A 13,130-nucleotide genomic window follows, 5' to 3' on the forward strand; every position below is an offset into this window, starting at 1 on the left:
ATTCCATTTCTAAAAATTCTGAAATTCTGTGATTAGGTTGAAATATTGTTTATGCATCTTTGCCACTCTCCATGAATTCAACAAAATCATTCTCCATGCAGTTTGAAATATGTCCTTGTTTTTGTGCCACTAGGTGGTTCTATTCCCAAAGTTTAGGGTTAGCAGCCAACAGGCGAAAAGGGACTCTTTTATTGATGAAGCATAAAATTAAACTCATGAGTTAGTTACTCCTTGACATCCACTAAGATGTGAGAACAGGGGTGAGCTTGTACTAAATGCTCAATAAATATTTTTTTGTTATCTTTTTAGCCTTATGAATAGTTAAGGTTCTAAGATCGACACTGGAACTAATTTTATTAACAGCATAATGATATCACTCTGAAAAATTCAGTTCTCTTCCATTCACAGATGTCTTTAATGTAACAACTTTTGATGATTTTATTATACTAAGAACTATTATGAGACAAAGGCCACAGAAAACATTTGATGAACAAACAGTGTCAGAGAATTCATTGTAAACATTACCCACCACACTAGTACTCTGACCCATATATCTGGTGAGATATATAAATTCTTTAATTTCTGCTACCAAATTATCTACTATCTGTAGAGACCAACGAAACAAAATTCTTCTATCCAAATCTACAGTCATGTATTGTAGCACTAATTGGTCCTTAAAAGCCACTCCTGTACATGTCCACGCGCATACAATTGCACAAGTGAGCATATCACTACAGCCTATGCCTCTGATGCCTGACACGATGCTTGCCACAGCTCAGGACCATCCACTCAGTGTATGTACTTGTGGACTAATAACTCTGATAACTGTGCACTAATATGCAAGTGTGTAATAAAGAAACAGACAACATTTCATACGCTTGTTCTGAAGTCATTAAAACGTAAAGCATACAAGATATTGGGCAGATAATAAACGTAGTTACTATATCGTTATATAATATTTATTACATCTTAAAGTACTTTGATATCTAATATGTGTGGTATAGGCACATAGTTACTTGAGATATAATTAGTATTTACTTATTAAAAATCACTCTGAATACTGTCATTTCACTGAATATAATCACATGAGCAATCAGTGATCTAGTTTAACTAGTGGTCCAGGATAAGTTGTTGTAGTAAAGCTATTTATAATAATTTCTAAAGTATAATACAATGATTAAGTGTGATGGTCTCTATAACTTTTAAATTAGTTAATAAAAAGGAGTTCTTTTTTCCCTGATGGCTATAGCAAAAGGGAATGAATGCAGATATTTTCTGGGTTCAGGGAGAGAGTTTAGGTGATAGATTAACGCTGCACATATGTATAGAGGGGGGCTGGCCAGATCGTGTTTCTTTCCTCTCTCTTCCTCCAGATGTGTCCAGGGGACTAGAATGCAGAGTGTCATTATTAAGGAACTCCACAGAGAAGGACAATTTAAATTGTCAACATCCATGATGCTAATCAAAGGAAAAATAATGCTCATTGCTTAATATTGTGTTTTAGTAGTTCAATGAAATATATTCACTCAGAATTAAAATCTCTGTAAGGTAAAACACCACATGGATAATATGAAATAGAACATTTGGTGTGATTGATTAAATACTTCTTTAATTGCTATTATGTTTGTGTATTGATTCTATTGGCTTCATTTTTTTTGGCATAAAAGACCCAGAAATCAGGTCTGGAAACAAAAAATATCTGTAGTGAAGAAAAAGCCAATTAACCTCAAGTAAGGAATAAACCATCCTTTTCCTGATGACCTGGTTCATGTTAAGGATCCATTAAACTTCTCTGCTGGTCTTTTACCATAAAACTCTGGCATTCCCTACATTCCATTATGCTTTCCATCCTCTCTTCTAAATTCATAAAAACAATGGCGTGCCTCTTCTAACAAGTAGAAGAACAATGGTGGTCCCTGGGACGAGAAGCTGCGTAGAGACCTGCAGTTGACCCGCAACTCACAGCAGAATTCAGCCAAATCACAGCTCTTACGTTCCATCAATGAGAAATAACTTTTTTTTTCGATGTGGACCATTTTTAAAGTCTTTATTGAATTTGTTACAATATTGCTTCTGTTTTATGTTTTGGATTTTTGGCCGCGAGGCATGTGGGATCTTAGCTACCTGACCAGTGATCAAACATGCACCCCCTGCATTGGAAGGTGAAGTCTTAACCACTGGACCACCAGGGAAGTCCTGAGAAATAACGTTTTTAAAGTCACTGATTTGGGTTGTTTGCTACACAGAAAAGGTGACTAATGTAGGACCCTAGAGTTAATTTAATATCTTCATTTGCTGATAAAGAGAGAGGCCTAGGTTTTTAGTTAGCTAACAGAAGAGTTATAACATAAATTTGGACTACTGACTTGTTTTGTTAAACACAAAATGCCTGGCTTTTTGTTATCTTGAAATTTGGAGGAATACAACTCAAATAGTTTAAAATTTGGGGCTTTAGTACTACCTAGAGTACTACCCAGTACTGCTCTCTTTCATCTGGCTTTAGCTTTTAGAAAATAGGTACAAAAATGTCTAGTAATAAATCAAATAAATCAGTGGCAAACAGAACATACTTCTACCTGAAAGATATTTCTCTCTCTTAGGTCTAACCTTGTTTGGTAGTAGAGATAATAAAATGCAGTGATCTTGTAAATTCCTTTCAGGCCCAAGTCTTTCATCTACATCATTAATATAAAATACACATTTAAAATGTTCTCTCTTAAACAACTTATAATAGAAAATTCTGACTTTAGGATGAGTATAATTTCTTAATAAACTGTCTCCTAAATTTCCATGACAAAGTTTCACGTATACTTTGACACCAATGACAGACTCGAAAATTTTTACTCTTTTCCTTTGCAAAATTGATATGGAAACATCCCTATCAGTATGTGCTTCAAAACTTTAACCTGGTCCTGAAGTTTATTTTATGCTTTGGTGTTTTTAGAAAGGAATTAATTTTGCTAACTCTATGACAGTTTTAGCCGCTAAAAATTCAGAGGCTAAACTCAATTAAGTTTTTATTTTATTTTGTGTATCAGTTTTTTGAGAATAACGAGTTATATGCAGCAGTAACTTTTCCCTGTTTATGAGAAAAATAATACTTTAGTACACGCTTTAGGAAATGTCTTATTGAACAATCACTTATAATTCCCTTTTGTTGTTGTTGTTTACTGTGGCTTTCCAAACAAAGAAAACAAAATGTAGTAAACTAAATGGAGTAACCAAGTGGATTTTCCTTTTTCTATATTTCCTCTCTTCTTATTTGGACCACACACAAATCTTACCTTTGTGAAAAAACATCCCGGTAAGGACTGCCATGCTGCAATGCAATTCCATATCCTCGATCAGCAACAGTATTCCCAATGGTGTAAAAGGAGCAGTCTGGGTCATTGATAGCCACGTATTCCAATACAGCTGCATCCCATACAAAAGCATAATTTCCATATTTTACCTGTGCAAATATGGAGAACAAAAGAAGAAAATAGGATTTAAGGTTGGAATTTTAAGTCATATAGACAGGATAAAAAAGGTTACATTGGTATATATTTAATTGTGCAAAAAATTAATAGGACCTGTATTTCAGACTAAACACCTATTCTGCATGAGAATTTGGCTTCTGGTTAATTTACAGCTCTGTTCTCTTGGAAATGTAATAAAGTTGGAATGTAAAATGACGCCTGAGTAGTAAATGTCATCTGAACTGGGAGAACAGTAAATGCAGGAAAGGAAACCATGTCATTGAGCTTCTCTGAGTGCAGTAATTCTTATAGCTGGCCTTGTGTCTTTGGGGACCCTGGAAATTGTGCTTTTGGAGTTGTTACAAGAGATATTGACTCCTTTGGATTATTAGGCTTCCAAGCCAGATAGGCTTTTGCACCCACCCAATATGGGTATCATCTTCTTGCCTGTGATGTATATTCTAAATGAATTCTGCAAGTAAAACTCACACTGAAGAGAAATAACTAACACTGGCCTGCTGGCAAGATACATTTCTTGTCCTTCTAAGTTAATCTGTTGCCAAGTGTGACCTATGGTAATCTTGTAGCCAAACTTGGTGGGCATTGCGATAAGGAAAAAAATAATTATACAACCTTGTCTGTCACCATGTAGGGAACATGACTTTATTCTGGGTTGTTTACAATATCTTTTAGTGATTATCTTTTTTTCCCTCAGTAACCTAAGTCAAAATTTTATCAAAAATAAATACTGATATTAATAAAGTTAATTTAGAAAATTATTACATATACAGAACTTAATGAATTCATAAAATAAACAGAACTAATAATTAAATCAAATATTGTTTGTTTATTTGCTTATTTATTTATTTGAGGGGAAAGTAATTTCTTGGTAAATCTGATTAGGGAAAAAGAAAAAATGTATATGTACAGGTAGAGGGAATAATGTCAGCAAAATGGGTGAATAGGAGGTCCCTCACCTTCATAACCCCAGAGAAACGACAATTTAGCAGCCATCCACAGACAAAAGTGCCTTTGTGTGAGCCTTGGGACCCAGGCTGCAAAACTCTGGTGGAGTCTAAAACTGACCAAAAATGCTTTCAGAAGGTAGGCCTGTACCCCAGTGGCCGGTTGGTTAACTGTGGTCCTGGCTGCAGTCCTAGAAGCAGCCCTATTTCCCTGTGGACTCTGCTCCAGATATGTAAAGGTAACAGGTAAGGATGTCCATTCTCACCACTTCAATACAGTACTGGAAGTTCTAGCCAGAGTAATTAGACAAGAAAAAAAATCCACATTTGAAAGGAAGAAGTGAAATTATCTCTATTTGCAGATGACATGATCATATGTGTAGAAAATCCTAAAGAGTATACAAAAAACTACTAAAACTAATAAACACATTCAGTCAAGTTACAGGACACAAAATAAACATACAAAACATTGTGGCATTTCTATACACAAACAATGAACTATCTGAAAAGGAAATTAAGAAAATCCCATTTACAAAACAACAAAAAGAATAGAAGAAACTAAATCAAAGAGGTGAAAGATTTGTACAGTGAAAATTACAGTAATGAAGGGAATTAAAGAGGACAAAGATAAATGGAAAAACATCTTATGTTCATGGATTGGAAAAATATTGTTAAAATATCCTGACTACCCAAAGTGATATACAGATTCAATAAAATCCCTATCAAAATTCCAATGGCATTCTTTACAGAAATAGAAAAAACAATCCTAAAATTCATATGTAACCACAAAAGACCCAAGATTACCAAAGTAATCTTGAGCAAGAAGAACAAAGCTGGAGGCATCATGTCTCCTGATTTTAAAATATGTTGCAAAGCTATAGTAATTGAAACACTATGGTACTGGCATAAAAACAAACATATAGATCAAGGGAGCAAAATAGAGATCCCAGAAACAGATCCAACACTTATGGTCAACTAATCTTCTGAAAGGATGCCAAGAACACATAATAGGGACAGGATAATCTCTTCAATAAATGAAGCTGGGAAAACTGGATATCCACACAGAGGAAATGAGCTTGGAATCCTATCTCACACCATATACAAAAATCAACTCAAAATGGATTAAAGAGTTAAGCATAGGACCTGAAACTGTAAAATTCCTAGGAGAAAACACAGGGTAAAAGCATCTTGACATTTGTCTGGATAATGATTTTTGGATATGACATGATCAAAAACATAGGAAACAAAAGCAAAAACAGACAAATGAGCTATCAAACTAAAAAGCTTCTGCACAGCAAATGAAATAATCAACAGAGTGAAAAGGCAGGCTATAGAATGGTAAAAAAATATTTGCAAACTATATATCTGATAAGAGGTTAATGTCAAAAAAATATATATAGGGAACTCCTACGACTCCATAGCAAAAACATAAAACTTGATTAAAAAATGGGAAAGGGACATTTCTCAAAAGAAGACATACAAAAGGCCAAAAGATACATGAAAAGGTGCTCAATATTACTAATCATCAGGGAAATGCAAATCAAAAGCACAATGAGATATCATCTCAAACTTGTTAGAATGGCTATTACCAAAAATGACATGACATGTCATTTGAAATGAAATGACAAGACTAAGTGAGAAGATGGAGAAAAGGGACTCCTTGTACCCTGTTGTTGGGGTGTAAATTGTTACAGCTAGTAGGGAGGCTCCTCAAAAAAAATAAAAACAGAACTACCATATGATCGGGTATATATCCAAAAGAAATGAAATCAGGATCTCAAAGATATATATGCACTCCCAGGGTCATCACAGCATTATGCATAATAGCCAAGATACAGAAACAACTTAAATGTTCATCAACAGATGAATGGGTAAAGAAAATGGATAAATAATAATGAATATACAATGGAATATTATTCATCTTTCAACAAGAAGGAAATTCTGCCATTTGCAACAACATGGATGAACCCAGAGGACATTATGCTAAGTGAAATAAACCAGACACAGAAAGACAAACACTACATGACCCCACTTACATGTGGAATCTAAAATAGTCAGACTCACAGAAGCACAGAGTAGAATGGTGGTTGATGGGGGCTGGGAGGTGGGAGAAATGGGGAGATGGGGGTCAAAGGATACAAAATCTCAGTTATGCAAGATGAATACATTCTGGAGATTTAACATACAGCACGGTGAGTAGAGTTAACAATACATGGTATTACATATCTGAAATTTGCTAAGAGGGTATATCTTAAGTGTCCTTTTGACCAGAAACCGTAACTATGTGAGATGATGGATGTGTTGATCAGCCTCATTGTGGTGATCATTTCACAATGTATACTTAGATCAAAACATCAAGTTGTGTACCTTAAATATATATAGTTTTTTGGGCAGTTGTACATCAATAAAGTTAAAAATACAGATAGTTAGAAACTGGAAATGAAATAAAATATTCAGAAAGATGTTCAAAAATAATTGTATGCATGATTCCATAGGAATAAAATTAAAATGTCAATAATGTTGATAATTTCCTGGAAAAAGAGAAATTGCCAAATTTTCTCAAGTAGAAGTAAAAATGTCTCTAGCACAAAGAAAGAGCTAAATTAACCTTGATACTAAAATATGAGAAACCTCCAAAAATCTCAGTCTTGTTTTCCCCAAAATATCAGCAAACTGATTTTCATGGTATAGTAGAAGAAAAATGTAGCATTATTAAACAAAAACTATCAACACTGCTTCAGTATTAGGAAAGTTATTGGGATAATATATATTATAAATGAGGCTTTATAAAATTTTTAAATGATCTTTCAACAGACACCAAAAAGATATTTGACAAAACTGAAAACCATTACTTATCTCCTATCTATCTATCTATCTATCTATCTATCTATCTATCTATCTACGTACCTATCTAGTAATGCACAAATAAAAAGTTTCTTCTTTAATGATGTATAGAATAGAATAACTACCTCAAACAAGCAACACATCTTTTGGAAACTGAAACTCTAATGGCACTACAATCAAAGCCAAGAAAATGGTGCCTACTATACCCCCCCAAACTTAACATGATTGTGATCATTTTAGCCTATGCAATAAAGCAGGAGACAAATTCTGATTTCAAGCTATTGGGACAAAATTATTATTTGATGACATACTTATGAAGTCCACAAGAATCAATGGAAAAAATAATACAAAATGGAGATGTTGGTACATATATACAATGTAATATTACTCAGCCATGAAAAGGAACAAAATTGGGTAATTTGTAGAGATGTGGTTGGACCTAGAGTCTGTCATACAGAGTGAAGTAAGTCAGAAAGAGAAAAACAAATATCGTATATTAACACATGTGTGTGGAATCTAGAAAAATGGTACAGATGAACCTATTTTCAGGGCAGGAATAGAGATGCAGATGTAGGAAATGGACATATGGACACGTTGCAGGTGTGGGGGGTGGGATGAATTGGGAGATTGGGATTGACGTATGTGCACTGCTATGTGTAAAACAGATAGCTAGTGGGAACCAGCTGTATAGTGCAGGGAGCTCAGCTTGGTGCTCTGTGGTGACCTAGATGGGTGGGATGGGTGGGGGTGGGAGGGAGATCCAAGAGGGAGGGGATATATGTATACATATAGCTGATTCACTTCATTGTACAGCAGAAACACAACATTGTAAAGCAACTATACCCCAATTAAAAACAAAAAAAAAGAAAGATTTCAACATATAGATTGGTTATAAATAGATATATGAAAATCAACTGCTTTTCTATTAACACATCAATAAGAGATAATATATAATTTGACTAAAAATATCCATTTACACTAAATACAAATATCTAGGAATAAATTTAACCATAAATGAGTAGGATGGTATATAGAAATCTTCAACACTTGACTGAAGAAGACTTGAACTCATTTCTAGATAAGATGTAACATATTCCTAAAAGAATGGATGCACAATTGTAAAAGAAATGTCAATTTTCCTCATGTTATTTGATACTTAATGCAATCTAAGCAAAATGTCCAAAGAATGTCTTAGGACTCATTAAAATCTTTGCATATTTACTTGGAAGAAAATAGATGAAAATAGCAAAAAAATTTGAAAATAAAAAATGACTGGAGACTTAGAATACTAAATAGTGAAACATGCTATAAAGCTTAAAAATAAAATAGCACAGAAATTCTTTGAGAATAGAAAATTGGCAGAATAGACATAAAAGCTTACAGAACTGATAAAAGTATACAAATGTCATATATAGACTGTATTACAAAGACCGCAGTCCAAATCAGTGTGGCAAATAAGAAATATTTTTTAAAAGATAGTGATTATTTTAAAAGGTCAATATCAAAGCACTATGTCACACCATATACAAAATAACTTCCTATAGTGTAAAACATTAATTATAATGGACAGAGAACCCAAATTTTAAAAATCCACAAAACTGGAAGAACATGTAAGACTGTATTTTCTGATATTGGAAAAAGAATAGGATATCTAAACATAAATGTAGAGAAAGAAAATATAAATAATTATTTGATACATTTAACTCAGCCCTCTGTATCCATGGGTTTTGCATCCATGGATTCACCCAACTACAGACAGAAAATATTCAAAAAATAAAATTCCAGAAAGTTCCAAAAAGATTTATCCCAGATTAAGTTGGAGGTTGAATTTGCTGTATGCCTGCAACTATTTACGTAGCATTTACATTGTATTTGCAACTATTTACATCACATTTATATTGTATTAGGTATGATAAGTAATCTAGAGATGACTTAAAAGTACATGGGAGGATATGTGTAGGTTATATGCAAATACTATATGATTTTATATAAGGGACTTGAGCATCCCTGGATTTTGGGGGTCCTGGAACTAATCCCCTGCAAATACTGAAGGACAACTATACTGCCTTTTTAATATATTTGCTTAGACCAGGCCAGTATCAGATACTCGATAAAAAGTTTTGCATGAAATATGGTCTAAAATCTTCAGACCAGTTTACTGTGCTCAGTGGATATTTATCTTTGTTGGGAGTGAACCCCAGCCAAACCATGGGATCTTGAAACAGATAAAAGAAATCATTCAATGTAACTATTCATGGAGTGTCTACCGTATCCTAGGCACTCTGTTAGGTACTATGGGTCAGTGTTTCTCAAAATGTGATGCTATTAGAATTAGAATTACCAGGGGATTTTTGTGTTAAAAAATGTAAACTTCACACCCAACCCCAAACTTATTGCATTGGAATGTTTGGTGTTTGCGGCCTGGGAATATGCATTTTAACAGTCTTGAAAGTTGACCATCATATGAACACCGATTTTTAAATAAAATGTTTTTGATTAAAAATAAGTAATATAATGAGGAAAACTTTTAAACATGAGGCTTGATATAATTATAAAAACTGACATATTCTGGGAATGTTTGTGTGGGAGGGGTAAAATACTTGGTTAAGCTTCCTCTACATTGATTACTCATATCTGCATAGTCATCCCACAGTCCCTTGCTCTCTCTGATCTTTTGCACTAGTCACTGTAGGGAAGGAGTTCTTAGCTGAGTGAGACCTCTGTACTGAAAGACAGATTAAGAAGAGAAGAACAAACAGAAGTTTATCAACATATGTGCCTCCTATATACAAGGGAGATGCCCAGGAAAAATTGAGTAATTCAAAGAAGTGAGTTAGAATTCAGGATTAAATACCACCTCAATAGGGAATGGGAAGGGGGATATAGGCATTTAGGAGAGAGTGAATGATTTTTAGCAAAGATGAATGGCCTTTAGAAGAACAGAAGGGTGGTATGATAGTTTGTGACAAAAGCTTGTCTGGGTGTGGTGTTGACTTCTAGTCTCTTCTGTGATGAGTCAATATTCCCTGGTTGATGAAACTCGTGAGGAGAGAATTTATGACAATTGAGTTCCTTTTTGAGGACTTATCTTTCGGTAAATAAATGGAGTTCAGAGAAAGCCTGTCCCTGCATTTGCTGTTTTTCAAGTGTCTGCAGCTCGAAATAATATATCAATGTTGCATATTTTGGGGTGGCATATTCTGCTACCCCTCAACAACAACTTTCATACCTTCTATTTTAGCTTTCTGGGTCTACACCTACACAGTAACAGAGAGATAGGAGTGACCTTGAAGCCTCCTCTAGCAACCTACTTTGATTTTTGCTATTTTCTTCTGTTTCAAACAGCCACTCTGGCCTCCTGGATCCCCTTGCAGCTTCTTTACAACCATCCGGGGACCTCCCCAGTTGGAGACATGTTGCTTTGCTATTATAAAAGTGTTCTAGCATTGTTGTTAATGCTTTGTGAACTGCAGACAACTTTGCATATGGTAACATTATCATTGCCATTATATACATGTGTCTAGTAATTCTAATGTTACAAAGCATTATGAATGCGTTTAAGAAAAGAGAACCATTAAAACAGTATGATTGAAGAACTACAGTCCTGCATCCTGTGGAATGAAAACCACACTCACAGAAAGACAAAATGAAAGACTCACAGACAGACAAAATGAAAAGGCAGAGGACTATGTACCAGATGAAAGAACAAGATAAAACCCCAGTAAAACAACTAAACGAAGTGGAGATAGGCAACCATCAAGAAAAAGAATTCAGAATAATGATAGTGAAGATGATCCAGGACCTCAGAAAAAGAATTGAGTCAAAGATCAAGAAGATGCAAGAAATGTTTAACAAAGACCTAGAATAATGAACAAAGAAACAGAGAGGAATAATACAATAACTGAAAGGAAAAAGACCCTAGAAGGAATCAATAGCAGAATAACTGAGGCAGAAGAACGGATAAGTGAACTGGAAGACAGAATGGTGGAATTCACTGTCATGGAAGAGAATAAAGAAAAAAGAATGAAAAGAAATGAAGACAGTCTAAGAGACCTCTGTGACAACAATAAACACACCAACATTCGCATTACAGGGGTCCCAAAAGGAGAAGAGAGAAAGAAAGGACACAAGAAAATATTTGAAGAGATTATAGTCAAAAACTTCCCTAACATGGGCACGGAAATAGCCACCCAAGTCCAGGAGCACAGAGAGTCCCAGGCAGGATAACCCCAATGAGAAACACGCCGAGACACATAGTAATCAAACTGACAAAAATTAAAGACAAAGAAAAACTATTAAAAGCAACAAGGGAAAAATGACAACGTATAAGGGAACTCCCATAAGGTTAACAGCTGATTTCTCAGCAGAAACTCTACAAGCCAGAAGGCAGTGGCATGAAATATTTAAAGTGACGAAAGGGAAGAACCTATAACCAAGATTACTCTACCCAGTAAGGATCTCATTCAGATTCGAGAGAGAAATCAAAAGCTTTTCAGATAAGGAAAAGCTAAGAGAATTCAGCACCACAAAACCAGCTCTACAACAAATGCTAAAGGAACTTCTCTAACTTGGAAACACAAGAGACGAAAAGGATCTACAAAAACATACCAAAACAATTAAGAAAATGGTAATAGGAACATACATATTGACAATTCGATAATTACCTTAAATGTGAATAGATTAAATGCTCTAACCAAAAGACACAGGCTCACTGAATGGATAAAAAAATAAGACCAATATATATGCTGTCTACAAGACACCCACTTCAGACCTAGGGACACCTACAGACTGAAAGTGAGGGGATGGAAAAAGATATTCCATGCAAATGGAAATCAAAAGAAAGCTGGAGTAGCAATACTCATATCAGACAAAATGGACTTTAAAATAAAGAATGTTACAAGAGACAAGGAAGGACGCAACATAATGATCAAGGGATCAATCGAAGAAGAAGATATAACAATTATAAACATATATGCACACAACATAGAAGTGCCTCAATACATAAGGCAACTGCTAACAGCTATAAAAGAGGAAATCGACAGTAACACAACAATAGTGGGGGACTTTAACACCTCACTTACACCAATGGACAGATCATTCAGACAGAAAATTAAGAAGGAAACACAAACTTTAAATGACACAATAGACCAGAGAGATTTAATTGATATTTATAGGACATTCCATCCGAAAAGAGCAGATTACACTTTCTTCTCAAGTGCAAACGGAACATTCTCCAGGATAGATCACATCTTGGGTCACAATGCAAGCCTTGGTAAATTTGAGAAAATTGAAATCATATCAAGCATCTTTTCCAACCACAATGTTATGAGATTAGAGACAAATTACAGGGAAAAAAAGTAAAAAACACAAACACATGGAGGGTAAACAATACATTACTAAATAACCAGGAGATCAGTGAAGAAATAAAAGAGGAAATCAAAAAATACCTAGAGACAAATGACAACAAAAACACGATGATCCAAAACCTATGGAATGCAGCAAAAGCAGTTCTAAGAGGGAAGTTAATAGCAATACAATCTTACCTCAAGAAACTAGAAAAATCTCAAAGAAACAATCTAATCCTACACCAAAAGGAAATAGAGGAAGAAGAAAAAACAGAACCCAAAGTTAGCAGAATGAAAGAAATCATAAGGTCGGAGCAGAAATAAATGAAATAGAAACAAAGAAAACAATAGCAAAGATCAATAAAACTAAAAGCTGGTTCTTTGAGAAGATAAACAAAATTGATAAACCTTTAGCCAGACTTATCAAGAAAAAGAGGGAGAGGACTCAAATCAATAAAATTAGAAATGTAAAAGGAGAAGTTACAACAGACACCACAGAAATACAAAGCATCATAAGA

General features: G+C 34.5%; 1 protein-coding gene across 2 annotated transcripts in view; it reads right to left on the minus strand.

Moving 5' to 3' along the window:
* The window catches only part of GRID2 (glutamate ionotropic receptor delta type subunit 2), a 1,308,561-nt gene that overhangs the window by 112,136 nt on the left and 1,183,295 nt on the right, over positions 1-13,130 (minus strand). For both annotated transcript variants that reach the window (XM_024736087.1, XM_024736086.1), the window contains one exon: positions 3,285-3,451. In XM_024736087.1, coding sequence (XP_024591855.1) covers positions 3,285-3,451 — 167 coding nt within the window. The remainder of the gene's footprint in view (positions 1-3,284; positions 3,452-13,130) is intronic.

Source organism: Neophocaena asiaeorientalis, unplaced genomic scaffold (genome assembly GCF_003031525.2).
Source record: "Neophocaena asiaeorientalis asiaeorientalis breed wild unplaced genomic scaffold, Neophocaena_asiaeorientalis_V1.1 scaffold7, whole genome shotgun sequence".
NCBI lineage: Eukaryota > Metazoa > Chordata > Mammalia > Artiodactyla > Phocoenidae > Neophocaena > Neophocaena asiaeorientalis.